Below are 27,994 nucleotides of genomic sequence, written 5' to 3' on the forward strand. Positions count from 1 at the left end.
TTAACGTTTCATGAGGGGTCTTCAGCTGCCTCCTTTTAAATGGAGCCTGTGAAGATAACAGAAAAAAGAAAGGCCCGGTTGGCTGCTGACGGACCACATCTCTGTTTCATATCTGCGCATGGTAATATGGGTAATATGAGAAAATATTACACGCAGTGACATAATAAGGCAAGAAGATAGGGGGAAAATGCAAAATGGTGCCACTAACACCACAGATGAGGCAGGAGAGGGACTGATAGCAGGCTTTTGGGGCTGTATTACCATTTATCGCAACAGTTCAGCAGCGTGGGCTTCATCTGCAGTGATGCCGGAGAAATACTGAACCTCGCGAGCCAGCATGTTGTCTGAGGCAGAGGGGGGATATTCACCGGAGTGATGTGTTCAGCTTTCACAAGGTACAGTGTGTACCGAGTAGGTACACGGCGGCTCTGCTTCCCCGCATTTCAGCACCGTGGACAGCGTCATCTCCAGATTTCAGCACCACGGACAGCGCCAGGTCACTCCGCACTGACTGGCGCGTTGGCTGCGCCGAACTGTTGCTTCCCCCCCCCCCCCAACACAAAACTACCTTCTCCTCCCCTGTTAAAACACCCCCCACCCCTACATGTTTGCGCTTGGAAAAGTACTGCAGTGATTTCTGCGATGGACGGAAGGATGGAAGAACACGGGGACGATTAGATGCAGCAGCTGGAAGTGGCGATGTTATGGTAGGGCTGCCGCTTGGGGTTCTCCGCCTGCGGTCTTTCTGAAACCATCATGACCAACGCAATGCCTCCAAAAAAAGTGTATATGTGTGGGCGTGTGTATGAAGGGGGGGGGGTATCATGTGCGACTCAGTACGAGTAGCCCTACAAGTATAAGAAGCAGCAGAGCATCTGGACATGACTCATTCCCCTAATGAAAACCCTCTGTAGTGTATTCTCGCCATAGTCACTTCGGGACTCAACAGTCAATTTATAAACACCTTCCGGGATCTTATGACGGCATTTTTTGCATCCACTGGTTATTAAATCGTGTACAGCTCGCTTTTTTTCTCCATAAAATGTTGTCATGAGCCCAGGATGCTGCTCACACATTTACACAGTCGGGATCAAAGTACACGCGCACACACACACACACACACAGAGAGAAAATGTAAAGAGTGGTACTTTGCAGTCCCTGTTCCTGCGGCAGCAAGCACGTCAGTTGTTGTTTTATTGTTTTTTGGGGGGGTTGTGGTTTTTTTTTTGTTTGTTTGTCTACAGGTAGACTTCAGCTTCACTCCAGCCTACACCTGTTGGAGGGACGCAGTCACGATGCCCCCTCGTGGTTTCAAAACAAATTGCGCCCTCCCCCCATTACACGCGCTCGGAAGAAGAAAAGGCTAAACCACTACATTGACGCATTTTTATATATGTGTGTATAAAACCACCAAACTAAAGACTGGGAGCGCATTTAACGGGCCGCCTGCGGTTGTGTAAAGACCGTGATGGCATCTTTAAGGTGGCTGGTTGTAGGCTGTATCATCCCACGCAATTTCCCCTCTCTATGCAGGCACTGTGCGTGTATATCAGCCATTATAAGTCTGTGTTTTTCATTTGATGTAATGGGCTTAATAGTATGGGGGGGAAATCAGGCTGCATAGCCAATGCGGGATTTCGAAGAACAAAATTTGGGTGTTTTCTCTTGTAAAAACTGTCATCGAGAGGCTGAATGAATAAAGTCAAGTTTAAAAAAACAGAAAACAAAACTAGAAACCAAGCATCGTTAATTAGCATTAAAAAGGTGTTGTCGACTCACCAACTCCGATTTTCTCCTCTTCAGTAGGTATCCACATATTTGGTTATTTTCCCTTCGGTAGAGCAAGCCACATTATGTCGATATCGTGAGATGATGCTGCTAAAAATGAGAGCTCAAGGCTACAAATTATCCTGGTTGCTGATACATGGGACTACATGTCTCGACCGGAATCAGTATCCTGACGTTCGTGTGTAGAAGGGGGGAGGAAGGACCATCAAAGCCTCGATGTCTCAGCTCTATTATGTCCCGGCGTGTCTCTAGTCTGATGCAGTCTCGGTGTCCACCTAATGTAACGCACACACGCATATACGCACGCGCACGCGGTGAGCGGTTTTTGTTCTCCACAAAAGAAATTTTTTTCTCTCTTTTTTTTTTTATTGCAGACGCATTTCAGCTGGAACGGAGAGATTCGTTTTCCTCGAAGCTTATTTATTTATTTTCTTTGTGCTTCTCTTCTTTCCTCGGGTTTCATCCGCTCAAGTCTGTCTCGTCCACAGAGGGCTACCCAGCGTGAACGCGCGGGATCGCTCGATAATTAGTAGGTAATAGGTCGCGATATTTGATCACCGGTCCAAACTGCCGAGTTGGTGCAAGAAAATACTGAGAAAACTGCAATATACCCTAAGCTGCGCCATCTTCGCGGCCGTCACATGACTTGTTTTGTCAACACTGATGTGTCAAGCATTTGCAAATATATGCACGATCTCTCTCTCTCTCTCTCTCTGCATGGTACTTTCATCCATCAAAAACACAAACTGCATTTTCTCCTGCTAGGACGCTCATGCTGACTGGCTGGCAGTCTGCCTCTCTTTGTGTGTGTATGTGTGTGTGTGAATGTTTTATTTTAGTGGAGCTGTTGTGCATAAAGAAAAGCTCCCGGTGATGCACATCAGGCCTGACCATGTGGGGAAGTACCTCCTGGTTGAGTCATTTCAAAGAAACGGACCCACTACCCGCGATGCTTTGTCATAGTGCAGTCATGCTCCCACAAAGGAGAGATGGAACTTTGCTCCTATGAATTTGACTGATGGGTTTGGCAAGCTGGGTTTCCCAAATGACCTGCATCCCAACACCTCTGTCTGGTTTATGGATGGCTTTCACGGTCTGATATTTGACTTTCCATTATTTATTCACAAGCGTGGATTATAAAATCAAAGATTACTGGACATTAGTAGAGACTTAATTTTGGACATAGACTTAAGATACACTGTCGGTGCACTCGAGAGCAGTTTGTGCTTTTCTTCTTTTTCCAGTCCACACATTGTTGAAATAAATTCCCAGGACTGAATATTAGCAGTTTTAAGTGTTCAGTTACATTTTAATTTTCACACCTGGATGTTCAAATTATGTTTCAAAGCTTCCAGGCTGCTGGGAAAAAAACTAGTGATCCAGTTCAATTCAGTTCAGTTTTATTTATATAGCACCAAATCACAACAATGGTCGCCCCAAAGTAAAGACCCTACAATAATACAGAGAAAAAACAACAATCAAATGTTCCAAGTGCAAGCATGTGCTTTGGTGACAGTGGGAAGGAAAAACTCCCTTTTAACAGGAAGAAGCCTCTGGCAGAACAAGACTTACAGAGGGCCAGCCATCTGTAGTCATTAACGATATATATGCCCATTAATATCCTCAAGGCCTAAAAACCCCTCACATTTAAATAAGTCAAAACATGTACGTATGCAAATAATATAAAATACCCAGGCCACACAGTAATTTTCCTTCAGGTTGCTAAAACCATTGCTCTTTAACAAATGAATGTGATCAACACTCAGCTGTGTAGATTTAAACAGCTTTTAGAGCAAACAGCTCGACTGTAAGCCCATTAATTTGGATTTTAGGGACATGTATATGATGCAGTGAATTTAGCTGAAACACTGGGTGTCACAGTATGACTCACTGCTTTTAAAATGCTGTGTGGGGTAATGAGTAACTCTATGAACATCAGTTTTCTGTGAAACTTCAAGGCCGTGGAGTTTGTTCATGAGGTATAAAGCACAACAACGATGCTGGCTGACCTGACAATTATTTGAGAATGAATGAAAGGAAGTTTTTAACCTGAGTGCAGTCAAAAAAATCCCTGCAACCTAATGCCAGTAAATGCATTCATCCTAGAACTCCATCAATGCTTTTTCTCAAAATATTTGCTTTTCATCCACCGAGCAGACCGACATTGATTGAAATGTTCTCATATGTGCAGGAAAATAATACACTACCAGAGAGCTGATGTTTGAAATCAGATGAATGTGCAGCGGCGACTCGTAAAATCTGTCATACAGTATCTCAGCCACTGCTCAAATCACATGTGGTCATTTCAGTGCATTAAGCTGTCTTGTCCTATAGACAAGGCAGTCATGACTAGAAAAATAGAGTGATTTGGTGAATATTGAGCGTCCAGTGAGTTTGATGTAGTGTGGGAGGGAGGGCAGCATTCAGCAGGGTAATTTCTCTCCATCATAGCGATGCTGTGACTGACTCCCATCTGTCTATTACTTCAAGTGGAACACTGTGGGCGGTGTTCCAATCACATACATAAAGCTGCAGGAGTGCGGGGCATTTTATAAGCCAAATATGCATCCCAGCTAATAAACATTTAAGGAAATAAACTCAGCATAATTTTCAAAAAACATGTTCAACGGACACTAATGCATGCAAATGGTTAAAAAAAATGAAGTTTTATGTAATGCTAGATCTGAGAAATGCCTTAAACACCATGTTTTACTCTTTAAATTAGGCAGTAATATGTAGCTACTTCAGATGCAGCAGCACTGCAAGGACGAGCCACGGGTCCACTGCAAACGTGGACTGACTGATACGGTGAGAGCTGCTATCTGTTTCAGCACTCCCAAAACCAGCAGACAATAAGAGGCAGCAGAGGAGGTAATAAGAAGCATGTGCTACCATCTCATCCATCATCTGCTTTCACAGCAACGCACACATGCACGCACATTTGTATGTCTTTACACTCCTCACAATCATGCACTTTATGCTCCCCGGTACAACTAATCTGCCTTGGAAGCACATGGAAACGCACGTGCCTGTGCAGGCGCACACACACTTTAGGATACTTATTTGATCCATTGTAATGTGTTTCTGGTGACTATTTTAATGTGTTCTATTATTAGCTGTGGGGGAGGCCACAGGAAAACGTTTAGTGGCAAATTTCTGAATGCACACCAGTGAAGAGCTCTGAGGAAAGTCACCTAATCGAGAAACACTACAAGGGATATCACATAAATAAAGATGTGATTATTCATATGGATCTAATGTACAGCATAACCATAAATGGATCTGGTGTAGTTTTTTTTCCCCATCCCACATTAAAACCCAAATCACAATAACTTTGAAGTGGATCTGCAATGGCTTTCCTTATTTCGTGTCATGTACAGTATATACTGCATCACAGTATATAGTGAGAAGGAATGAGAGGGATAAAGACAAGTCAGGAAAAACAAATGTACTAAGAAAAAAGATCAGTAAATTAAATAAGCAAGTTAGTGTAACATATGTATAAACGAGAGGCAGCGAAAAGAAAAAAGAGCCCTAAGATCGTGGTGCAGCTGAGCTGGTCAGAGTCAGAGTATGACTGCGGGGAGGAAGGATCTTCTACAGCCAAACTCACTGGGCCCAGGTGTAGCTCATAAGGCTAATTACCCTCCCATTAGCTCCTGCAAGACAAAGCACAGCACAATACAGAACAGACAGACTCAGTACTGTGATCACCTAGGGGTCGTCCAACTGTTCTAAAAGTTGATGCTCATATTAAACTTGGCCAAAGTTTTTAATATTGAGGTCAGCATACGTGAAAATAAACTCATGCTTCAGACTGCCTTAAACGCTCAGTTTTTCGGTTTCTTTTCTACCCTTGGTCTATATGAAGTCAGAGTGGCTGTTCCTAACATGGTAACCTGAGGCACAAAGATTTGGTGGTGAGCACAGTAGGCTGAACCGCTTATTCTTCAAACCTTTTGTTTGTGAAGAGCAACCAATCAGAAAGGAGCTGGCTTTAAAGAAGTGGAGATAAACTTCTCTAGTAAAGTATAGAGCTGGAAATGGAAATCGGTATAATAGATATGTCCAGTTTAACTTTAATGTGGAAGTATTTAATCATTAAATTGTTATTGTAATCTTTATATGATCTTCTCATTGAGAGCAAGACCTATTCTGCAAAAGAACAGAATTCAACAGAGGAACTTGAAATAAAATGGCAACATTAGGTCAGTCATAGATGTAAACAAGCCCAAAAACAATTCAGGTGGTCATATTCTTCATGTACTTCTTTCATTTGCTAACCTTAGGGGTCTCCACGGCAATCTCACTCCATCTTTAGCATCCCCTTCCATCACACCAACCCAATAGAAAGAATTACACTGATCTAATGTCTAAATTCATTCTGTTTACATAATGTAAAGTAATCGTCAGAGTATTTACTCATGTGGTATTAAGAAGTAACAATTCTACAATAGTAGTAGCATGTAGTGCCTTTGTTGCTATTAGGTACAGGATATATCCATAATATAGTACACATGATTAATGGCACAGTGGTTTTCTCATCTTGAAGAAACACCTTTTTTTAAATCTTGAAATTGCAAGCCAGTTGCGTCACAGTAAAAGTATAAAAAGTAAAAACTCTCCTTAAAAGATTTGCTCAAAGTTTCCCTTTGTTGGCTCCTTGTTTGAAGAACAATTACATTTCTACCTCACTGTAAAAGTTCAGAGTGTTTAAGATGCCTTTGCTATGCCGGACAGCCATTATCCAAGACGGGGATGTCAAAGTCATTTTACATCGTGGGCCACATACAGCCCACTTCAATCTTATGTGGCCCAGATCAGTGAAACTCCCATTTTTCTCAGTGTGCAGAAATGTAACTACACACTTAATCAATGAGATACCTTAATATAAGAAAAAGCACAATTTCAATAACATATCTGTTTTTCTACATGATAAAGAAATGCTGTAAATTAGAGAAATCTATTAGCACGACTCATTGGGCTTAAACTGTAAGAAGTCAATTTGTAAAATGACAGGACTATCATTTAATTACATTGGTTTAGTATGAATGGCCATTGGGCAGCAAAAGCTATAACACTGAAAATACAATTAAAAGTCCGGAATTTATGTCCTTTCCAAAGTCGTCCAACGAGCCAATTGGGGTCTTCGGCGGGCCAATTCTGTCCCCGGGCTTTATGTTTGATGCCTCTGATCTAAGAAAAATCTATATTTTATTAAAGAAATAATTTTCTTTCCTCATTTCTTTCTTTATTTATAGTAAAAATACTTTAGATACATACAAGTTGTACATAAACTGTCAAGAAACTCAACGTACAAGTTTCCTTTTGGAAACGAAAACAGGTAAAAATTAATAATTACAAGGCAAAAAACAAAAATCATGAAATGTCTGCACTGCACTGAAAGTGTGCATGTGCTTGGCATCAGTTTTCACAAGGCTGACAGTCATAGATCCTGTTTTTCTCTCAGAGAAAACACAAATTTGAAATATTTTTTGCTGAATGTTCCAGGAATTAGCCAGATGTCCATCCTTTAATGAGCCCAAGTCACTGCAATAAATGCAATTTACTGATAATGAATGATTGGACCTGTGATGTTACCATCAGCATGAAACAAAACAAAACCCTGTAATCTTAAGAAGCACCCACTGAATCCAAATCCTTGTGTTGACCCGGTGAAGGGATGTAATGGTGGAAAGCTGTGGAGGCCTCTTTAATGTCTGTCATGCTGACAGCAAGCAGGTGTACAGTGTCCACACTAGTTAGAGCACCAAGCTGATTTAATTTTCTCTATTTACATATTGAAATCAAGAGGCAACATTCACTAATAGCACTGCTGTGTGTAGTTTGTATGGTGAAAGTAAATCCTGAAGCGGTATCTGAATGCTTTCTGAACCAGTGGCAACATGTTTGTGCATCAGAATAGCTGCCCAATTCAATACTCCAGTACTTTTGGTGATTACTCTAGGCAGCGTGGCTAAGTACAAGCTTGAGAGAGCGTTGTATCCTTAGCTACACAAATGCAGACCCAGAGCCTTGCAAAGTAAGCTGCAACTCCTACAAAGACTAATCTGTGACCAAACAGAGGCTTAGAAAATCAGTCAATATCAAATGAAGAGGCTCATTTAAAGAACCATTGTGATAAAATATAAAACTTCTATTTTCACACCAGCCATTTTTTTTTTAATTTTACAAGCCTTTTTTAAATAAAACTATATCATATACACAATCATTTATGCCCAACGTTAAGCCAAGTTGTGCGCAAGGATTTTCCCGCTCAATCTCTGTGAGCTTGTTCCTCCTCAGTCTCATCAAAGTGTGCAGACACCTGACGTTTCAAACAGGCCGGGCTCCAAGTTTGACCCACGTTATGCACCAATCGTCCACGGGGCAGAAGTGGACGGGTCATCGGCTTCCTTTATCCCCGATGCAGATGGCTCCTCATTCGTTCAGGGACAAGATGATGTCATCCTCAAGGTCAGAGTTGTCAGAGCTGTCTGTTTGTGTGATAGACAAATACAGATTTAGAAATGGGGAAAGTGAGATTTTGTGCTGAATAGGTCATTGGGTGAAGGATGAAACTGCTAAAACGGCAAAAACAAAGCAGCTTTGGAATAATGTTAAGGAGTTTTAAGTCCACTCTGATTTTTCTTTTGTGCGTCTCAACGTCTGGAATAAACCAAGACAGCATTTTTTTTTTAAATTCCACGGGGGGGGGGGGGGGGGGGGGGGGGATGACCAGACAGGCATGAAAACAGAAATTTGACCAAACAGTTGTGCTGCATCATTTACATGACACCAGAGCTGTATTTATTAAAAGATGCTTCTAGGTTACATTCCAACAATTCTCATCTATCTAACCCAGTTGTTTATACAAAGGCACACATTTAGTTTGTTAATGTTATAATTACAAAAATGTGCATGTGAAACTGTAATCAATATAATGCTGATCATGTGATTGTACTCACAGGCAGGTGTGCTGATTAATGGACAAGCATAATTTATGTGCTTTCTCATATTACACTTTCTAGTGTTTAATACACTTAAAGGCCAATTTGTTATATACGCCTACTCAACTGCTCATTAAATGTCTAAATCAAATGGCAGCAATAGAGTTCATTTAGACACATTGTCAAGTTATCTTGACAATGTGCCAAAGTTGCCAAAGTTCAAACTGAGCAACAGAATGAGGCAAATAGGTGATTTTAATGGACTTTGAATGTAGCATAGTTGTGGCATGAGTGACTTATTGTAAATATATTTCAGAAATTGTATTTTACTGGTATTTTCCTCACAAAGAGGAAAATTATTCAGCTGCAGTTAACCCTAAAAAGCTGGGTGAAAATGCCATGTTGGTGCCAAAGGTCAGAGGACTACTGTGTGCTCAGATAGTAGAGTCAGAATGTGAGCTAAACAACATGAAAGCATGGATAATATCCATCCTGACTTCAGTGGTGTAACTGTATGGAGGATATTTTCTTGGGCCCTTTAGTACACACTCTTAAACTTCACAGCCTACCTCAGTATTTTTCCTCACGAGCACCAAATGACAAAACAGTTGACTCAAGGTGCTTTATAGTGTTAAGTAAAGGCCCAACAATAACACAGAAATCGTCAACAATCAGACAACACTATATGAGCAAGCACTTTGGGACCATTAGAAGGTAAAATTCCTTTTTAAATCAGGAAGAAACCTCCAGCTCAAGGAAGGGCAGCCATCTGCTGCCTCTATCTTGGGGACAGTGTACCCATCTTATGATGCCTGCTTCCAGTATGATAACACGCCATGTCTCAAAACTAAAATCATCTTAACTCGATTCTTGAACACGACAATGAATGCATTGTACTCAAATAGCCTCTGCATTAGGGCTGCCACAAACGATTATTTTGATAGTCGACTAGTCACCGATTATTTTTGCGATTAGTCGACTAATCAGATCATGCATCCATTGGACATAAAACGTATAGATTATTGCACCAGCAGCATCTGCTCTTATATAACTATCATTAGCTTACAGCTTTAAGTGTTTAAGGTATGTGCTAACTAAAAATAAAGACAAGATGATAGTTTATTAAATTTTAATGAAATTTGCAGATTGTTTCGGTGAAGTTTAATAAACTCCTTGCTATCTAAAATATAACGGGACACCGGAGTATATTCTCCAGCATCTCACACTTCTGATAATCAGCTGTCTGCTTGACGTTTATTCAGCTGTGTAAAAACTAGAACTTTAATCTCAGCCAAACCGATTTACTCAGGAACAAATAAAATACTAAAAAAAAAAAGCCAAACAATAACATTTTTAAGTTATCTAAGTGACTTATATATATTTAACCTGAGTAGCGAAAGACGGCGGTGGGTTTGAAAACGATTTGCCGGGAGTCCGGTGTTCTCACGGCTCTAGTGAGCCTTGCCCCCTGCTAGCTATCGAGCTAGTGGGTAACAGACGTCTCCGAAAACGTCAGAGCGCTTTTGAAAATATGTGGTGTCTTGATAAACTGAGCAGATATTTGAGGTTTCCACAGCTACATTCTCGCCTGAAAATATGTTAAACGTTTATTTTGTGACCCAGAAAGAATAATAAGAGTAATATTAAAACTAACTAGCTGCCACCATTGTTGGAAACTGAGCTGGGCTGCGCTATGAATTCTGGGACAGAGCTTCTTCTTCGGGGTTTAAATATGGGCAGCTGGCATCCTTGTACATGCAGTGCTGCCATCTTCTGTTTCAGTCCATTATTACACTCTTAAATCCTACTACTTATTCCTGCATCTTTTGTGATCTTACAAAGCTTCAAACGACGAGTCGACTATTAAATCAGTCGTCGACGATTTTGATAGTCGACTAATCGTGGCAGCCCTACTCTGCATCCACAAGATCTCACTCCAAATTAGTGCCTCCCCGATACAGTTTGCAGTCGACAAATGCAACTGCATGATGATGTGTCCACACGGACCAGGATCTCTAAGGAATGTTTCCAGTCCATTCCTGAAATGATGTCATGAAGAAGGCAGTACGAGCAAAGTGTACCTAATAAAGTGTCCATGTTCTGTCTATGACTGTCACCTTCACTCTTCAGGAGGAAAAAACAAAAACAAAAAATACCCCTGCTGACTAACAGCTCAGAAAATAGGCTGTACAAACTACCACTCCCCCAATATAACCCAGTCTTTGATAGGTGGCCAAGTTTCAGAACATAGTGGCAGCAGGTAGTTTGGCACACCAACAAATGTCCCTCCTGTTTATAGACTTAATCAATTTAAAATACACTGTAGTTAAAAGAAAAAAAGAAAATGTACTGGCATCACAAATATTTTCTCCATTCACGTTGACTGGAGCAACTGAAATGTTACTATTCAAATGAAAAAAAAAAAACAAAAAACTTCATGCTGCTATAGCTGGACGTGTTTTTTTCTGTTTCTATAAGCAGACAGGTTTGGAGTCCATTAAAACGCTAGACTTATTAGAGAGCTTTGGTAACCATCTTACAAACGAGGTTTGCCAGATAGTTTTAGTTTCTCAAGATACTTCAGGATTTAATCTAATGAAGAAAATTGCTATAGCCTGAAGAACAAGGTAAACTGTAGACCCTCTGCTCACCATTATCGCCATCCAGATCGACATCATCATTATCAGAGTCATCCTCGTCATTATCGTCGTCATCCTCATCATCATCGTCATCATCGTCGTCATCATCTGCAGCATCAACATCCTCTTCGAGGAGACGCGCTACTTCTTCATCGGAAGGAGAGAATTCATCGTTACCGTCATCTTCCTCTTCGTCATCTTCATCCTCTCCGCCGTTTTCATTCTCCAGCTCGGCGATGAGGGGATCCGTGTCAACATCGTCGTCTGAATCCTCATCGTCGTCATCATCTTCCTCCTGATCGTCATCCTCCTGCAACACAAACAGAGAAGGTCAGTTGTTAGAAATTTTAGTGTTGCGTAAAGGAACCAAAGAGGTTGCATCCAAAACAAAACAAACAACAAAAAATAAATAGTACCTGATCCTCCTCGTCTTCCTCCTCTTCCTCTGCCAGTCTCTGCCGACCAACTTCATACAGTCTGCACACTGTGTCAGTGTTGACTGAGTCTTGGTTCTATGGGAGGGGGGGACAAAACAGCATTTTCATGTATTTTTGGAAAAATGGTTGCAATCATTGTTAAAAATGTGATGAAAAGGAATTTACCTCAATCACGGCTAGGTAGCAGTCTTTTGTATCTGTGCAAAGGTCAAATATATTCCTCTTTACATCAATAGTGGCTGAGAAGAGGGGGGAAAAAAAAACATGTTTAACGAAAGTATTACAGTGGGTTTAAAAATATATACGTTCATCAATACAGAATATAAAATATAGAATATAAAAAGGATAAGGATCAATTTGAAATCTGAGCTAGTTAAATGTAGGAACCCTCACCAATGGGTTTATAGTCTGTGGCATTGAAAGTCCTGAATGATGAACCAAATGGACTTTTCATCTGCATTTCCATCATGTCGTCTTCATCATCAGCTTGCAGCATTGCTACAAAAAACAAAAGCCACAGGGAGAGATGGAGAGTAAATAAAAGGAACCCAGCAAGCTGGTTAGCTTTGGTTCTGGCTCCTCAGTGGTTGAAACGCTCGCTGTACGGACAAAGCCAGTACTGCACGCCCATGGCTCTTCCTGTGAGGTGGCATGAACCAGCTGGTTCTTTCTGTTGCCAGTCCAACACTGAGCTTTCAGTCCATATGGCTCTGACTGACTCTGTGGTATCAAGTAGTTTGCGCGTGAGCATGCGCACACACACGCGCACACACACACACACACACACACCCGCTGCAGGCTCTATTCACACCTTTCACCAAATACACACGTTCTCACTTTACCTCACACTTACCAACCTTCTACCTAAACACACCTTTCACACACTTGTATTGACTGTGAAGTGAGTTGCAGGCTTGATGCCAAATGTGCTACATTACCCATCACGCAGTGAATTCTGCATTTACCTCCATAGATGACAGTGCCGCTGTTGTTGAAGACTATTCTGCACTGGTCCAGAGCAGGAACCGTGTGGAGGAGGTGGAAAGTGCGCAGATCCCACTAAAAGTCTCAGTTAAAGACCACGATACACTCAATTGTATAGAAACAAGAACAATAAATAACCATTCCCAAGACAACCCTAATGGAATAAATATTTTATGCTCAGCAGTGAAACGATTCCCAATAGCAGTCACAGTAATTATATTTACAGTGAAAGTCCACTGTTGACAACTATTCCTTGACCTTTAATTATGCATTCACTTTATCTCTCCATTGAAATAGTTCATTAAGAAAGGGTAGCATTTTTGGTTTTCCATCAAACTCATCAAAACAAGAATTTTACCAAATAAATATTTAAATATCCTCATCCTTAAAAATATTCCTCTCACTGTTGGAGAACAATAGTGAGAGGTATAAAATGGTCTAAAGATCAAAATAACAAATTTACTGTAAAAGTTCTAAAACTGCAGTTGTACCAACCCAACAATGAAAGGATACAATTTCTGTGTTGATGATGACTTCAAGGCCGTTTGGATGAAACACTCCACTGATGTTCATGTTGAACTTGTCAAACTTGTGGATGGCCTGAGCCGTGCGCACATCCCACAGCACACCGTCATTCAGCACCAGGTCGTCCGTTGGGTTGAAGGTAGCGCAGTTTCTCTTGTAGTTGTTAGCCAGGTCTGGGTTGTTTAGAGTTAGAGTAACCTGACCAGTCTGGATATCATATATCTGGTGAAGAGAAGTAATGAGAATGAACATTTACCCTCTTGCTGGATGGTTTGTTTTTATGCATTATGGAAAACATACGTACACGTGCTACGTGCTCTTTTGTCCCGATGACATGATCTTGTGAAAGCTTGCTGAACTCCACATAATGGTCGCCCAGAAACGAATGCCTAAAGAAATAGAGAGCATAATTAACATTTAAGCAAAAAACAAAGTCAGCAGAGCACTTTAGTCTCATACTGTTGAGAATCTCGGGGTTAATATTGCATTGGTTAAACTATTCAGATGAATAAAGCCACATGCTTGTTTTCCAGAAAGACTACAGCCCAGAGGCCATTATTGTGCATAGTTAAACCACACTCCCTTTGGCGGCTCCTTTGACAGATTAAAGCTGCTATACCACTGGGCAAAGATCACCACATACATAGAGGCAGTAAGATCTCGACAGACTTAATCAGAAGTCATGTGGCAGCAGTTTCTAATAATTTCATACTCCAAATATTTCAATTATGCATTTTACTTAATGGAATGTGTTTTATGTGCACTTCAAAGTAGCTGGGTAAATATGACTTCAGAGTTTTGTGAATGCATTGCTTACTTCATGATGAACACCGATTTCATGCCCCACAGTGCAGACAGCGGGTAACTCCAAGAGGCCGACGTTAAGAGCAGAGAACCATCCTAAAAAGACACGACGAGATCCTCATTCGACACGTTTTCAAACAATACAGTTCTAGAAAAAGCAATTTTCAACAGCCTTGATGTAAAAAATTATAACTGCATCCCATTCTCCTTTCTAAAATTTTTTTTTTTTTTTTTTTTAAATACATAATACTTGAAAATGCAAATGCGTTTACTTTCAACACTTAAATACTTGACAGGATGTCTTCTTTAAACATTTAGTCTCACTGTATGTGTGGTAGAGGTTTTGAAGATTTGTCATCACTCTTGTTTAAGGCATCTACACGCTGAGATTTTAGCAGTCTTGTAAGTTTACTGCAAGGCACACTGTGTGACACAGATCTAATCAACCTTGGGTACAACACGAGTATGATGCATGTGGATTGTAAGATGATGACGCATGGCTGCAATCCCTCAGCCGTTTCTTTCTTTGCTCTGTCCTCCGTGTTGCAGTCACAATAACAGCTGGAGGACACATCATACAAACAAGCCTCCTGCAGACATTTTTTTTAAAGAAACCTAAACATTTTGTTTTGCTCGAACATCTTTTTTTTTACCTAATTTTGATTCTGAGAAAAATACGATCCACATATGAGGACATTCGCTTTAAATTTTGATAGAACAGTGGCAGTATAACGTAAGTCAGGGGTGGGCAACTCCAGGCCTCGAGGGCCGGTGTCCTGCAGGTTTTAGATCTCACCCTGGGTCAACACACCTGAATTAAATGATTAGTTCATTACCAGGCTTCTGGAAAACTACAAGTCATGTTGAGGAGGTAATTTAGCCATTTGAATCAGCTGTGTTGGATCAAGGACACATCTAAAACCTGCAGGACACCGGCCCTCGAGGCCTAGAGTTGCCCACCCCTGTCGTAAGTGGATATCAGGCGCTTATAGAGCAAAATTTACTATTTTAGTCTAGAAAACCCAAAATGTGATGTCCACATATGTGGACGCCAGGTCCGAGTAGGTTAAACATAATAACATGACACATGTTTCAAGCCCATAATAAATAGCGCACAATTTAAAATCCACACTGATTTTAAATTGTATACATTTTTTTAAATTTATTTATTTACTTGTGGTTCTCTCTACTAACCCGTGATGGCTCCAGGTGAGTGATAGCTGAACTGTGACAGCTGTAGCTGGCTTCCTCCTGGCCTGTAAACACATTGTAGAGTTTGAGCTGACCCGTACACGTTCCGAGCATCAGGAAACGCTCACGGGCTGAAAAGGCACAACACATGAATCCACTTTCATCCTCGTCTGCCTCCCTGAACACAGAGATGGGACGGAACCTGGACAAAGAAAATATGAGGAATTACATCAGTGGTTGTGAGGGGGCTGACCGATTAAATCGCACTTGAGCCTCAGAAACAGAAAATGAAACAAAGATATTTACCTGCTAAAAATAAGATGCCTGTCAAAGCATCCTCCATCTACACCTCCATATTTTGGATATATGACTCTCCGCGTGTGTCGGGATGTGAAGTTGGTGGGGGCTTGGCGTCTCTGTTTGGGCTCAGGGCACTGATGGGGGGTGAAGAGGGAAAACGGTGGACAGGTTGCGACAGGGTTTTTACAGCGTGCATGCTGTTCCCTCAGGTACTCTGTAATAATGCTGTCTAATGCAGGGGGAGACGGCAGATGCCTGTCAAACTGTTTCTTCATAGCTGGGCTCTGGCTGAAGGCCCCATGGTCAGACTTCTGCCGCAGCACCCGAGGTCTTTTACAACTTACTGTACTGCACCCTGTTTGCCGCTCACGTGAGAAAACAATTCGCCCAATCAGTGGTGAGCCACTGTTACAGTGAGGGACAGATGTTGATGGGAAAGCAGAAGAAGCAGCAGCAGGCATTCCACTGGGCTGTGAAGTTGATGGACGTGTCTGAGGGTGGCTGGATCCTGGAGTGGATGAATGAGAGGGGTGGCTTCCAAGTCTTGATCCAACACCGTTGGCCAGCCGAGGTGTGCGAGGCAGAGTAGCAACAGGAGAGGCAGGAGGGGGAGGGGCAACAGGTGGGTAGGTAGAAGAAGAATGCGAAGAGTGAGACAAACATGCCATCGGGAGATCTGCCTCCTTGGTGAGTGTGGTGGCAGTATCATGCAGGCCTTTGGCCACAAGATGGTTCCTAATAAGCAGCAACAGCTCTTTTTCAGGGAAGGTGATCCTGGACTGAGCAACCACACTGGCCCTTTGCAACCATGCCAGAGACACATCTGTACCAATCAGCAGCGGTTTCCCAGAGATTCTTTCGATCAGCTCTGCAGCAAACTTGCAGAACTTGACATGTTCGCTGCGTTTGTCCTGGAGCACAGGCTCCTTCATGAGCTGCTGGATGTGTCCGCTGCTGAACAACGGCAGCTTGCTGATGATTTGTCTGACAGAGCTGGAGCGAGACAGACCCACCAGAGCTTTACAGGCCAGAGCTCGGATCTGATCTGCATCTGTAATGGGCATCTTCACTGTCAGCAGGGATAGCAGAACCTAGAGGACAAACACAAAATGTAAGTTATAAACAAGGGCTGAGGGCATAAGCGAAAGTGTCTTGATCAGGAAAGCTCCCAACTGAGGAGAATAAAACAATGGTGTCTAAGCAGAGGGCATAAGCAGCAGCAGACTAAATCTGTAAATGTTAATGTAGGTTATTCAGTGCTTTAGCTGATCTCGTTATCATAGTGCTTTAGTAAAAGTGCTTTTGTTTTATGCTTCCTTACATCCTTCCCCAAACTGGAAATCATTCCTCATTTTCTTTTAAGGATTGTTCAATCCCTTAAATGCACAAAGAGAGAAGAAGCTTCTGAAGAAGTTTAAAGGGAATCACATTTACAACTTTATATCTCTTCCTTACATTATACCCTCACTGTAGCGCAGCCATAGACCAGGAGAAGAAACATAATGGAAATCCTACTAAAAAGAGAAAACTACCGTCCCACTATTCTTTGCTGAGGAACACCTCATCCAGCTGGCTTTGCTGAACTTGAATTCTGTCTGTGAAGTCAAGGTGACTTTGACAAAATATGTTTGTGCAAAAAAGATGTGCTGCTAGCCGCTTGTGCTTCCCCTCAGCCTCCTAACAGATGCATTTATGGTTTAAATGTGAAAATCGAACATCGCCTCATTTTTGAGTTATCGTGCTGGCAGCCTATCCAGGGGTGTAACCCGGATTGATAGATAGATAGATCTATCTATCTATGCCATCTTGCCCTATGGTAGCTGGGATAGGCTCCAGCTCCCCCGCAACCCTGAATTGGATAAGTGGAAGAAAACAGATGCAGGTTGTAGGGCTGCTCAATTAATCGAATTTTAATCACGATTACGATCTGGGCTTTCAACGATCATTAAAAATGACTGAGCTGATTATTAGCCCCTCCCTCGTGCTTTACTCTCCCGCTGCTCCGTGTGGCAAATCGAGCGCACCTCTCTGCATTTCGAACACGTGTCACAACAATTAAGAGCAGCGGTCCCCAACCTTTTTTGCGCCACGGACCAGTTTATGCCCGACAATATTTTCACGGACCGGCCTTTAAGGTGTCGCGGATAAGTACAACAAAATAAAACTAGTACCGGTACCGAAAAAAAGAAAATTTATTCATAACACACGTGAAAAGACCCAGGAAAACAGAGTAAACGATAAAAACGATAACAAAATAACGCTGAAAACCATACATTTCACACCTGAGCCTCAACTCTCGCGGCCCGGTACCAAACGACTCACGGACCTGTACCGGTCCGAGGCCCGGGGACCGCTGATTAAGAGGACCCAAGGGAAGCTCGGAAAGCTAAGCAGAAGTTATTTGGAGAGGAGAGTGACTGCCGGGTTGAAAAGAGAGGTAAAAAAAAACTTCAGTGGTGTGGAAACATTATGGGTTCGCGGAGTCAGACGTAGATCAAGTAGACATAGTGTGTAAACTTTGCTACAGTGTCGTAGCTGCACCACAGAGCAACACTGCAAAGTTCACTAAACATAGATGTTTACATTTTTCATTTATTTTTTATATTGCAAACATTTGCACTGTTATCAGTATTTGCACACTATTTTATATTATTTTTTGACAATCTTTAAAGTCATTATTCAATACATTGTTATTGTTAAATAAATATCGTCAAATAATCGAGATCTCAATTTCAGTGAAAATAATCGTGGGTGGTTGTGGGTTTAAGAAGTTCACCCTTTAAGTGTTACCCATTATAAAAGCTATCAAATAAATCTGTTTCATTTACCACTCCAGCACCTGTCACTATATAAGATATACTTTGATCTGCCAGGAGGCCGTTTTTGTTAGTGCTTTAAAAAAAAAAAAAAAAAAAAAAAAATGCCAATATTATCTTTCTAACATAAAAACCACCCATTTTTTTGTGTGTGCTGTGTGTTAATTCTACCTTGATGCCATTGTTCGACTGCACTACATTCCACATCTTAGTGAGCACACTTTCGTTTGCTTTGGTCTGCTGTGGAAGGCGACGACGGGGGGTTCCTGCAATGAACTTGCCAATGCTGGACATGCGTTTATCTGGAGCGCAAACGCAGTTGATGACAACCTGCAGTGCTGACTTCTGAATTTCTGCATCATTCACAAATACCTCTCCTTCCGCGACTGCCAGAACTATACTCATCCCTGAGAGAACAAAACAAAACAAAAAGATGAAATTAAAAACCTTGTAAAGGAATACCTGGAGTTACGCCATATCTCAAAAGGACTGGGCAAAGGTTCAACAAAATAAACAAATGAAAACAGAGCTGCTCCATGTTATTGCATTCAGTGGGTAGTGATAATAAATTTTGATTTTATTGTGCAAGAAATTCTCTAATGGCACTGTGAACAGATGGCCATATAAAAAGCTGTTTGAATGTGTCACCATTTAGTGAATACCACTGATATACAAGTAAAATGAGACTTTTTAATATTAAAAGATAATAATGTAATTGTATTTGATCTTTGATAGATGAATGTCAACTAAAATGGAACAACTTACCAACAGTGGAAACGGTGGATCCTCCCTCATCAAGCACAGCAACAGCTTCGGATAACAGCAGCTGAGTCTTGGGAACAACTGTGAGGATACTCAGGATGTCAAGGGCATAGCGCACAGTGTCACTCCTACAAAGAAAGAACAATAACCATCACTTTGAGTGCACTGATAAAACCTACTGTCTAGAATATGTATGAAAAAATATGTATGAAAGGCATTTTAACAATGACTGCTATGTCAATACCTGCCATAGTAGGTCCTCCAGTCACAGGCAATGGATATAAGCTGCAGGAGGAGCTGAACACATGACAGCTTGTGAAAGACCTCTGCTGGTTCCCAATAGAGTCGCGGTGGACCGTGCTCGATCAGAAACTCCATCATTTCCACAACCTGCTCACGGCTATAGCTGACAGCCTGAAGAATGAGACACCATCACTACAGATTACTTCATCAAAACACATATGCATTACTAAATACAACATAAAATATTTCAAAATGTTTAACAGATAAAAAGTCTTCTGCTTACCTTGTAGTACGGTTGTGAGTGAATGGGGGCACCGCCCTCTGTGCGCTGAAGGGATTGCTTCACCTGCTCCACCTTGATTGCCAGATGGGCCTCAAAGTACCTGCGCAGCGCCATGCAGGTGTGCTTGGCTGTCTGCCTGCTGGAGAAAATCTCATCATCACTCAGCAGCGCTCCCTGATCTTCGGGATTCAGGATCTCCAGTGTGCTAATCTGAAAGCAGTCAGTTCATAGCATAGGAAAGTACACAATTAGGATCTTCTACATTTGAAGAAAGGCAGTCAATGCCGTACCCACATTATGTTATTTTCTATAAATAACACATTTACTTTTACACATTAAAGCGAGGACTGCTGGTTTGTCTTACCAGATTGACGAGACGTCGGAGGCCGTCCTGCCTGTCGAAAAGCTCCAAGACTGCACGGAATGAAAAGGAGATGGAGAAGAACATGGTGGCGTGGCAACAGCCGGATGCATGTGAACATTCCAGCAGCCACAGCGTGTAGCCGACTACATCTGACAGGATGGAGTGAGGCAACATGCACACCTTGAGAAGAGATAAAGACATGAACATAAACATGAACTGCTACTAGTATTAAACCCAAGTGTAGCTTCTAATCAAAAAATTATATTTGACTGACGGCACAGAATTATGTCATCTTCTACAGATCACTAACATAGTATCATTATGTTAGTCATCTCATTTCAAATTTTTAACAAGAGACTTCATCTTAGTCCACAAAATAAACCTAAAGCAAAATAAGGATACAATAACCATTGCTGTATATTACTGTGACTCTCCGTACCCTTTCCATGGCATCCTGGTTATAGGCAAGGTAGTAGAGGCACAGTGACACTCCAGTAGCTGCCATTGAAGGCCTGGGGATTTCCAGCAACTTCTGAACTCCTCCATGAGCAACAAACTCTGCAGCAAACTTCTTGTGCAACAGCAGCGAAGCCAGATACTGTGAGGATGAGAAGAAAACAGGAGACTTTTGAGCACCTTGTTGCGCTTCAGGCACCGTGAAAGGTCGACTACATGAAACTTTGCTTACCTTGAGAGCCTCGAAGGTGAGCTGCACATCATTGGTCTGTTTTAAATCCATGTAATGCATCAGCAACTCCCGAGCTCCCTTCTGCATGAACACTGCCAGCAGCTGCAGGTAGGAGAGAGTGGGACAGAATGTACTTTAAAAACTTGTCAATGCCTGGTCTGTCTGCTAGTTTTTTGTTTTTTTTTTAATTCTTAGATGAACCTGAAATGTATAAGGTCACACCTAAAAAAAAAAAACCCACATTTTTAACATAATCAGAAGAGAAGTTTAAAAAAAATAAAATAAATTATGAAAGACTGACATCTGCTGGTAAACATGTGCCAACACACAAACGCAGTCAAACACATGAACTACAAATGATTAAAACTCATATTACAAGGGCTGCATTAAAACAATATTATTTAAAACTTGTATAATCCTCAACAGTCTACAAAGAACACTAGTCTAAAATGCCCAATGTTCACTATCATATTACTCCTTAAATAAAAAAAAATTAATTGAATTTGGACATTGAAGTCGTTTAAACTAACAGATTATAAAAATATCAATCCATATCAATTATTCAGCTGATCTTTGCAGGTTTAAGCACTCTATAGGCTGATAAAAGTGGACCAACCTCCTGATATTCCCCCAGAGGTGTGAGATACTGCAGGATTAGCCTCTGCTCAATCTCTGGGGTCAAAGGATACAGATGATAGTTGTTACCAATCACCCAGGGGCTCATCTCAGTCCAGCTGCTGTTGGAAAGCTCACTGAAGTTCCTCTCTGGCTCTGGCAAAGAGAAATTTAGCTTCTGTTTTGAGGTCCTGCCACTTTCCCTCTCAGCTCTTCTTTTTAGGTAACTGCTGCCATCAGACATTCCTTGGTTTGCCAAAGATCCCGGAGCAGACATGGGTTTCATCATGGTTTTCACAGCCGAGTTGGCACGGCTGCTGGTCTTGTGAGGGGAGTTAAGACGGAACGAAAGCTCGTTTTCAGGCTCCATAGTTGAGAAGGAAATTTCACCATCGTCCGGCTGTCCCGTCCCCTCCTTTTCGGCTCCATTTTTCCCTGGTGTGAATGGCTTCTCTTCAAAGCCTCCGTCAACCGTCTCCTCATCCAGAGGTAACAAAGGCTCGCTCAGTGTCTTCCTGGGGCTGGGCCGCTTGATATCCCTTTTGTTCTCAGCATCTTTATTCTGAAGCTCACGCAACCGATGCAGCATCAAAGGCACCTGTCAAAAGTAAAGAAGAAAAAGCAAGCTGCTTTACACCACCTACTGGTTCTGATCAAACTGCTGGAAAACATTTTTAAATCACCTGTTGGATTTACTTGTCTTATCATTGCATGCCATTACCCTGTTAATGCAACCTGATACATAAGAGAGTAGAAACCTCCACTGACCAAAACAGAGTTCTCCTCTCTGTAGTTTGCTGCAATGTCTTGATTCTCCATGGCACCTGCCAGCAAGCCTGTGGCATAGATTCTGAGGGGCTGCTCGGCCTCCTGAGCCCACTTAAAGAGTCTTTCAACTATGCCCTCCTAAGAAGAGCAAACACAGGAGTGATGAAGTACATGCAGACACAGAGTACCAAATTTCATCAAGAGGTGGCTCTTATTTTTCTTTGCTCAAATAAGAATGCATGACTTTCAAAAAAAATTCACATGATTTGTACAGATGTAATTTAACTTTTTAACCTGACCAAGGATCCGCACACCAAGGACGTCACTAGTTTTGTACTTTTTTTGTTGTTGTTTTTTTTTTTTTTTTGTCATAGTAAATGTGGATTCCCTTGTTAAAATAAAGCTTTAAGGTCTTGTGTTTTGAGAAGCAGTATGACATTTATCTTCATGGGTCAAATAATACAGCGCTGCAGTTAAATTTTAACTTGTAGACTGGACTGTGACACAACAAACAAAACTGACTTCTTTAGACAGTGTTTTTAAAAGTGATGGGGTGCTCTGTCAGTCAGTATCACCGCCTCAAAGAAATTAATCTTACATTGTGACCAAACAGACCAGAAGTAAAAACTACCTGATGTTTGAAACTCAAAAACATCAAAGCATAGTGAAAGAGACATCACCATTTGGGCCTTCTTTGATTTTTCAGTTCTGGTTGTAAATTTGCATTATGAAATGTTTACAGGGAAGTGGAAGGGCAGCAGTCCGTTATCTGATGCTTACAAGATGATCTATGATGCAACAAGTCATAGATCGAAAGCAGCCAAGCAAATAAACAGAGCAGTTCAAAAGAAGAAAGAGCTTTTGGTTTGTTTTGGAATGGCTTAAATAAGCACGCTGAGAGGAAGTGATATTGCCCGATGAGCGCTGTTCAATCAACGACAGTTGTTTGTGTGTGTGGTGGTGCAAGTCCCACAAGCAGCTACAGGAAACATCTGAGGGTGGCGGTTACTGCTGAAGGAGGTTTAAAGAGATCTTAATTTCAGTTGCAGCCTGTACTGTTATTTATTGCTCAATTTGTTTAATATACTACAGTCACGGTGTTTCTTAAATTGGGACTTGATGAATTAAATCAAATAAAATCAAAATGAAACCACATCTTTTTGTTGGAGTCAATTTACATACCTTTAAACGCTGAAAACACCTGATTAAGACACACATCTTCAAAACTCCAAAAATGTGTTACAGGCTATAACAATAGCTGAAATATTGTGTCTTCCATTTTCTTCCAACCAGAAAACTTGAAGACTAAATCTCACAGTTATCTCATAATGAAGTCAGGAGTAACATACTTTTTCTTGAAAGACCACAGCTGTCTCCAATCCAGGCATGATGTTTTGAAGCAGGCGACAAGCTGCGGCATTAAGGGAAAATTCTCTGCTGGTCATCACGTAGCTGTTCACAAGCTACAAAGGGAAATAAAGATTAATTATCTTCTGAGTGAGCTGCTAAAAATTCCCATTATTTTAAAGGTAACGTTCTCAAATCCATCCAATAATCTTACTGCGTTCATAAAGTCATCATTCTTGAACAGGATCTTGAGGAGGTGCCCTAACATGCATTCTGGATCAGCTCTCCCTAGTGGCAAAGAGGAAAATGTGAAAACATAAATTACACTTAAAATCAGCAGTAGACTTGCAATTCTATGGTCTCCGTGTTTTTGTCGTACCAGGATGTCGATCATCAAAAGGGTCAGGATCTGCTTTGTGGTACTCCTCTGTCTCCTTCTCAACAAGCTCTGAAATTCTGAAAATTACAGCACATGAGCACGTTTAACTCTTTTTAACTAACCCTCAAATCATCCTAATTACACTGCATAAAACAGTCCTTTGTGAGGCCAGCTGCTCTTTCTTTGCCATTTCTATCCATTACAATGGTTGAGATTTGTGTTAAACATGGCCAAAGTTTTAAATAAGAGGTCACCGTGTAAGTATTCCCTGTGAGTTCTTTCTGCTCTGGGATCACCTCATGCACACTGCTCTGCGTGTGTGCAATCCTTACTTCTGAAGAAATAAACTGGCCTAAAGGGAGGACGCTCTTAAACAGTGATGGTGGCACAAAGTACCAGTATACAATAAATAAGTATTATTTTGTGTCAATCATTCAAAACTAATTCAGTACAACTACACTTGAACTTTTTTTTTTGTTGTTTTTGTTGTTGTTTTTTGTTTGTTTTTTTAGAAAAAATAATTACAACTTCATGTGAAAAAAGGAGCTTGAATCAAAAATCTAGATAGCAAAAACCAAAAAAGTCTAACCATTTAGCCAAAAGCAACAAATAAACAGTTAAAAAGGATAACATTAAGAATTAACTGAAAGTACAAGGTTTGTTGAACTAGTAAAAAGCTAGCTCAAAGTAAAAATAAATGACTGCAGCTACATATGGGATAAACAACAGAAGTCTGAGAATGAAGACTAAATTGAGTAAGTATCAGGAGGTAATGGGAAATTACACACAGTCAGTTCTGCCTCTGCATGCTAGTACAAATGTACACAATTTGCCACTCTGACTCTTCAATAGCACGATGAGGACTTAAAACCTTATCTGAAGTATTTTGAATTAGTATTTAGACATCACAGGTGGTTTCAACAAAGGCCTCTGGGGTCATTACAAAGGCTGGGTGCCACCAACATAAACAATATGCAAAGCTTACTTGGTGAGGATGTTGACCAGGTCCTGCGTGTTGCCCTGTTGCTCTCTCTCCCATTGTTCAAGTAGAGAAGTCAGCTCTGCCTTGGAGTCCACACTGGCAGATGCCGATGCCATAGCACAGCCTGTTAGCACAGCACAAAAATGCACTTAACATCATGTCTGGATTAGCCTCTTAAGAAGCCACGTGTCATGCTACTTATGTCGGTTTTAACATTTTTCCGACAGCCCAGAAAAAACACAATTTTAGACTTAAAAAGATACGGAAAGAACCTTCTTTTAATCACCTTGTCATTTTTAAAATTCAAAGCTTCCTGAAATCTTGTGGTACCAGCTTCTCAAATCTGAATATTTGATAGTTTTAACAATTTTCTGTCACAAGAAATAGAAAATGTCTTGTTTTGTTTCACCAGCAGTCAAAAGAAAACAAGTGATAAATACACTTTATTTTGCCTTTTTTAAACAATTCTAATAAGCTTGAAAATCAATATTTTTATGACTCTTTATTCTTCTGCACAGTCTGAACTCTCTTATGCAAGCTTTCCTGTAATTTCTTTAATTGCAAGTCTTCAGGAATATTCTCCAGGCTTCTTTAAAGACATTCAAAGCTCATCTTTGGACGTTGGATGTCTTTTGTTTGCTTCTCTATCAAGACTGATCAGGAAGACTACATACTGCTTCAGTGATATTGAGGTCCAGGCTCTGTGTAGGCCAACCGATGATTGATAGGGAGAAAGAACAAAACAAAACAAAACAACAACAGAAAAACCAACACACACAGGAACACTATCCAGGTATGCTTTTACTGCATTGTTATGCTGAAAAATGAAGCCACTGCCTCACAGGTGCTTTCCAGATTGCATTGCATAGTGGATCATAATCTGAGTAGTTTTTCTGATTTCATAATACAAGTAATTTTGATCTCCAACACCACTGACTGAAATGCAGTCTCAAACCATGACAGAGCCTCCACCGTGTTTTACAGATGACTGTAGACACTCACTGTTGTACCCCTCTCCTGACCTCCTCTATACATACTGATGAAGATTTGAACCTTAAATTTCAAATTTGGGGTGTTTCCCACCTGCAGTGTTTAGTCAGTTTAGATCTCACACTGGTTTGTTTGTGCAGTAATTGCACATGGGTGCAGGCCTGAAACAAAACCACCTACTCCAAAAAGTCTCAGTGCGGTTCCAGATGAACTCTAGAGTGGTTTGTTTATAGTGTGAACCCGATCCGATCCTAACTACCAGGTGTATGTTGTAAGTCTGCATTACAGAACTTCTCGTAGTCATGTATACTTTGTATTCTGAATGCAGCAAGATACTACAGCTGTGCAATGCTCTGTAGGGGTTAGCAACTAGCCATGAAATGAACGCAAATTTTGGTTTGCTTGCTGTGTGAACACCCCCCCCCAAAAAAAAAAAAAAATCAAAAAAAAAAATAAATCAGATAACCAAATCACAGGAAAACCTACAACTTATCAAGACCAGAAAAAACAACCTATGGTTGTGAAAATGCCCTTCAATTCATAAGACCTGGTGCCACTGATTTTCAGTCCAGTTCTTGTGTTTTTTCGCATACCTCAGCCACGTCTTCCCATTTTCCTTAAGCAGGGCTTCTTGAGAGCCACCTTTCTACTGAGACCATTTCTGAAGTATCAGCGAACAGTAGATGCATCGAGCCATTCAGTTTATCAGTTTAAGTCTTTAATTTTTTTCCCCCCTACATTTCTTCAAGTAATGACTTTCAGATATTGTTCGTTTGATGTAAATACTTTTAGGCCTCCCACTTCTTTTCTCCTCCAATTGTACTTTTTTGTTGTTGTAATTTTTCTCTCTTAAGGATACACTACACAGGTGTCGAGATACGACAAGTTTTCCACTAACAGTCATTTCCTTTTTGGTACAAAAATACCATTTTATGCCTGCCACACTTATCTTTGGTGATCAAAAATTTGACCAAAGAAAATGCAAGTTTCCAGTAATAAAGTGGCTAAAGATACAATTTAAAAAATATTTTTTTTGTTTAGTAGGGTTTTTTGTTTTGCTTAAATGACTCATAGGTCAGAAGTAGTACAACAAAATTGCAATTTAAGGGATTAAGTAGGCAAAATAACATGGTAAAACCTGCGTTGGGGGACCTTAGAGTTTTGGTGCAATTAGGCATTTACCTCATTTGCCCAGTTAATAATTTAGGATCACTGAAAGAATTTATTTATTTGTGCACTTTTTACAGCTTAGCCCACACTCGGTGTGCTACCACTATCCGTAGCTAATAATCGTTTAAAATAAAAACAACACCACGGCATTATTAAAGGGGAGCATGCGAGAATTTCGGTTGGCTTAGTCTGAAGGTTGTTTGGCTCCAGTCGGGAGGACAAAGCACGCTGACTCGCTCCGTTGCTTTTTCACAGCTGAGCGTGCAGCTGCAGCAGTCCTCCAGGGACTGCCGCAACTGTCAAACTTCTGTTTAAGTCAGTGTTTGCTAAAAATATTTTCTGTTCTTTTTGAAACACATTTAAGCTCAAATGCTTTCCTTGTTTTCCTACACGCACTTCACCTTAACCGAAGCAGACAGCAGCAAACTCACATCTACTGCCTGTTGCGATGTTTGGCTAGCTGTTAAACAAGGAAGCTAATGTACTTAGCACACTAAAGTAGCCACTCTTCTCTTCCAGTACTACAGCTTGCAGTAAGGACGAACTGTCCAGAAATGCAAAACCTGTCATTTTAGATTACAACAACACTCGAAACGACAACACCTTCCTGCACATGTAACACAGCACTAAGGAAGAAGCTAGACGTGAACCTACAGGTGAACCTGGATAGTTAGCTAGCATGCTAACTTTACCTTGTTGTTCCGCTCAGTTCTTGCTCGTTTTTCTCAATTTCACAACGACTCGCATCCACTTGTATTAGTCCAGACTTAAATAGCCGATAACTGCTTATCAATGCATCGATCACCGACTCACAGCCTCAGCTTAATTTGCTTTATTGCAGCCTTGTGTTGACGGTTTATTATCATTATGGCGAACACGTTCTGCGCGTCATTTTACCAGCGACCGGCGACTAGTAATGACGAAACCACGCAGCAAAACATTACGAAATATTTTTAATCAGAGCTTCGT

General features: G+C 41.0%; 2 protein-coding genes and 1 long non-coding RNA gene across 5 annotated transcripts in view; 1 reads left to right on the forward strand and 2 right to left on the reverse strand.

Moving 5' to 3' along the window:
* LOC146364494 (dedicator of cytokinesis protein 3-like) overlaps window positions 1-2,514 on the reverse strand; it is a 51,443-nt gene extending 48,929 nt beyond the window's left edge. For 2 of the 3 annotated variants that reach the window (XM_084917574.1, XM_084917573.1), the window contains exon 1: window positions 1,780-2,514. In XM_084917574.1, the coding sequence (XP_084773700.1) occupies window positions 1,780-1,816 (37 nt within the window). In that variant the 5' untranslated portion in view covers window positions 1,817-2,514. The remainder of the gene's footprint in view (window positions 1-1,779) is intronic. The other variant, XM_084917572.1, reaches the window with a different exon arrangement.
* On the forward strand, window positions 127-21,988 carry LOC146364495 (uncharacterized). The gene is made up of 2 exons (XR_014798938.1): window positions 127-707; window positions 19,170-21,988. It is a non-coding gene; the product is annotated as an uncharacterized LOC146364495 (long non-coding RNA).
* dcaf1 (ddb1 and cul4 associated factor 1) lies at window positions 7,015-27,953 on the reverse strand. Its single transcript, XM_084917575.1, has 25 exons — window positions 27,718-27,953; window positions 24,869-24,989; window positions 23,884-23,960; window positions 23,719-23,792; window positions 23,507-23,620; window positions 22,158-22,295; window positions 21,391-21,987; window positions 20,775-20,876; window positions 20,526-20,684; window positions 20,087-20,266; window positions 19,723-19,932; window positions 19,441-19,610; window positions 19,200-19,324; window positions 18,606-18,841; window positions 15,625-16,709; window positions 15,322-15,520; window positions 14,141-14,223; window positions 13,628-13,712; window positions 13,312-13,545; window positions 12,780-12,873; window positions 12,208-12,312; window positions 11,980-12,053; window positions 11,794-11,889; window positions 11,390-11,687; window positions 7,015-8,285 (listed from the first exon to the last, which is right to left on the reverse strand). Exons 2-25 carry the CDS (start codon window positions 24,979-24,981, stop codon window positions 8,230-8,232), a joined length of 4,704 nt encoding a protein of 1,567 aa, XP_084773701.1. The 5' UTR covers window positions 24,982-24,989; window positions 27,718-27,953; the 3' UTR covers window positions 7,015-8,229.
* Between the last annotated feature and the right edge of the window lie 41 nt (window positions 27,954-27,994).

The sequence above is a fragment of the Perissodus microlepis genome, chromosome 20 (assembly GCF_051167445.1).
Source record: "Perissodus microlepis isolate ML-2025 ecotype Zambia chromosome 20, ASM5116744v1, whole genome shotgun sequence".
Classification (NCBI taxonomy): Eukaryota; Metazoa; Chordata; class Actinopteri; order Cichliformes; family Cichlidae; genus Perissodus; species Perissodus microlepis.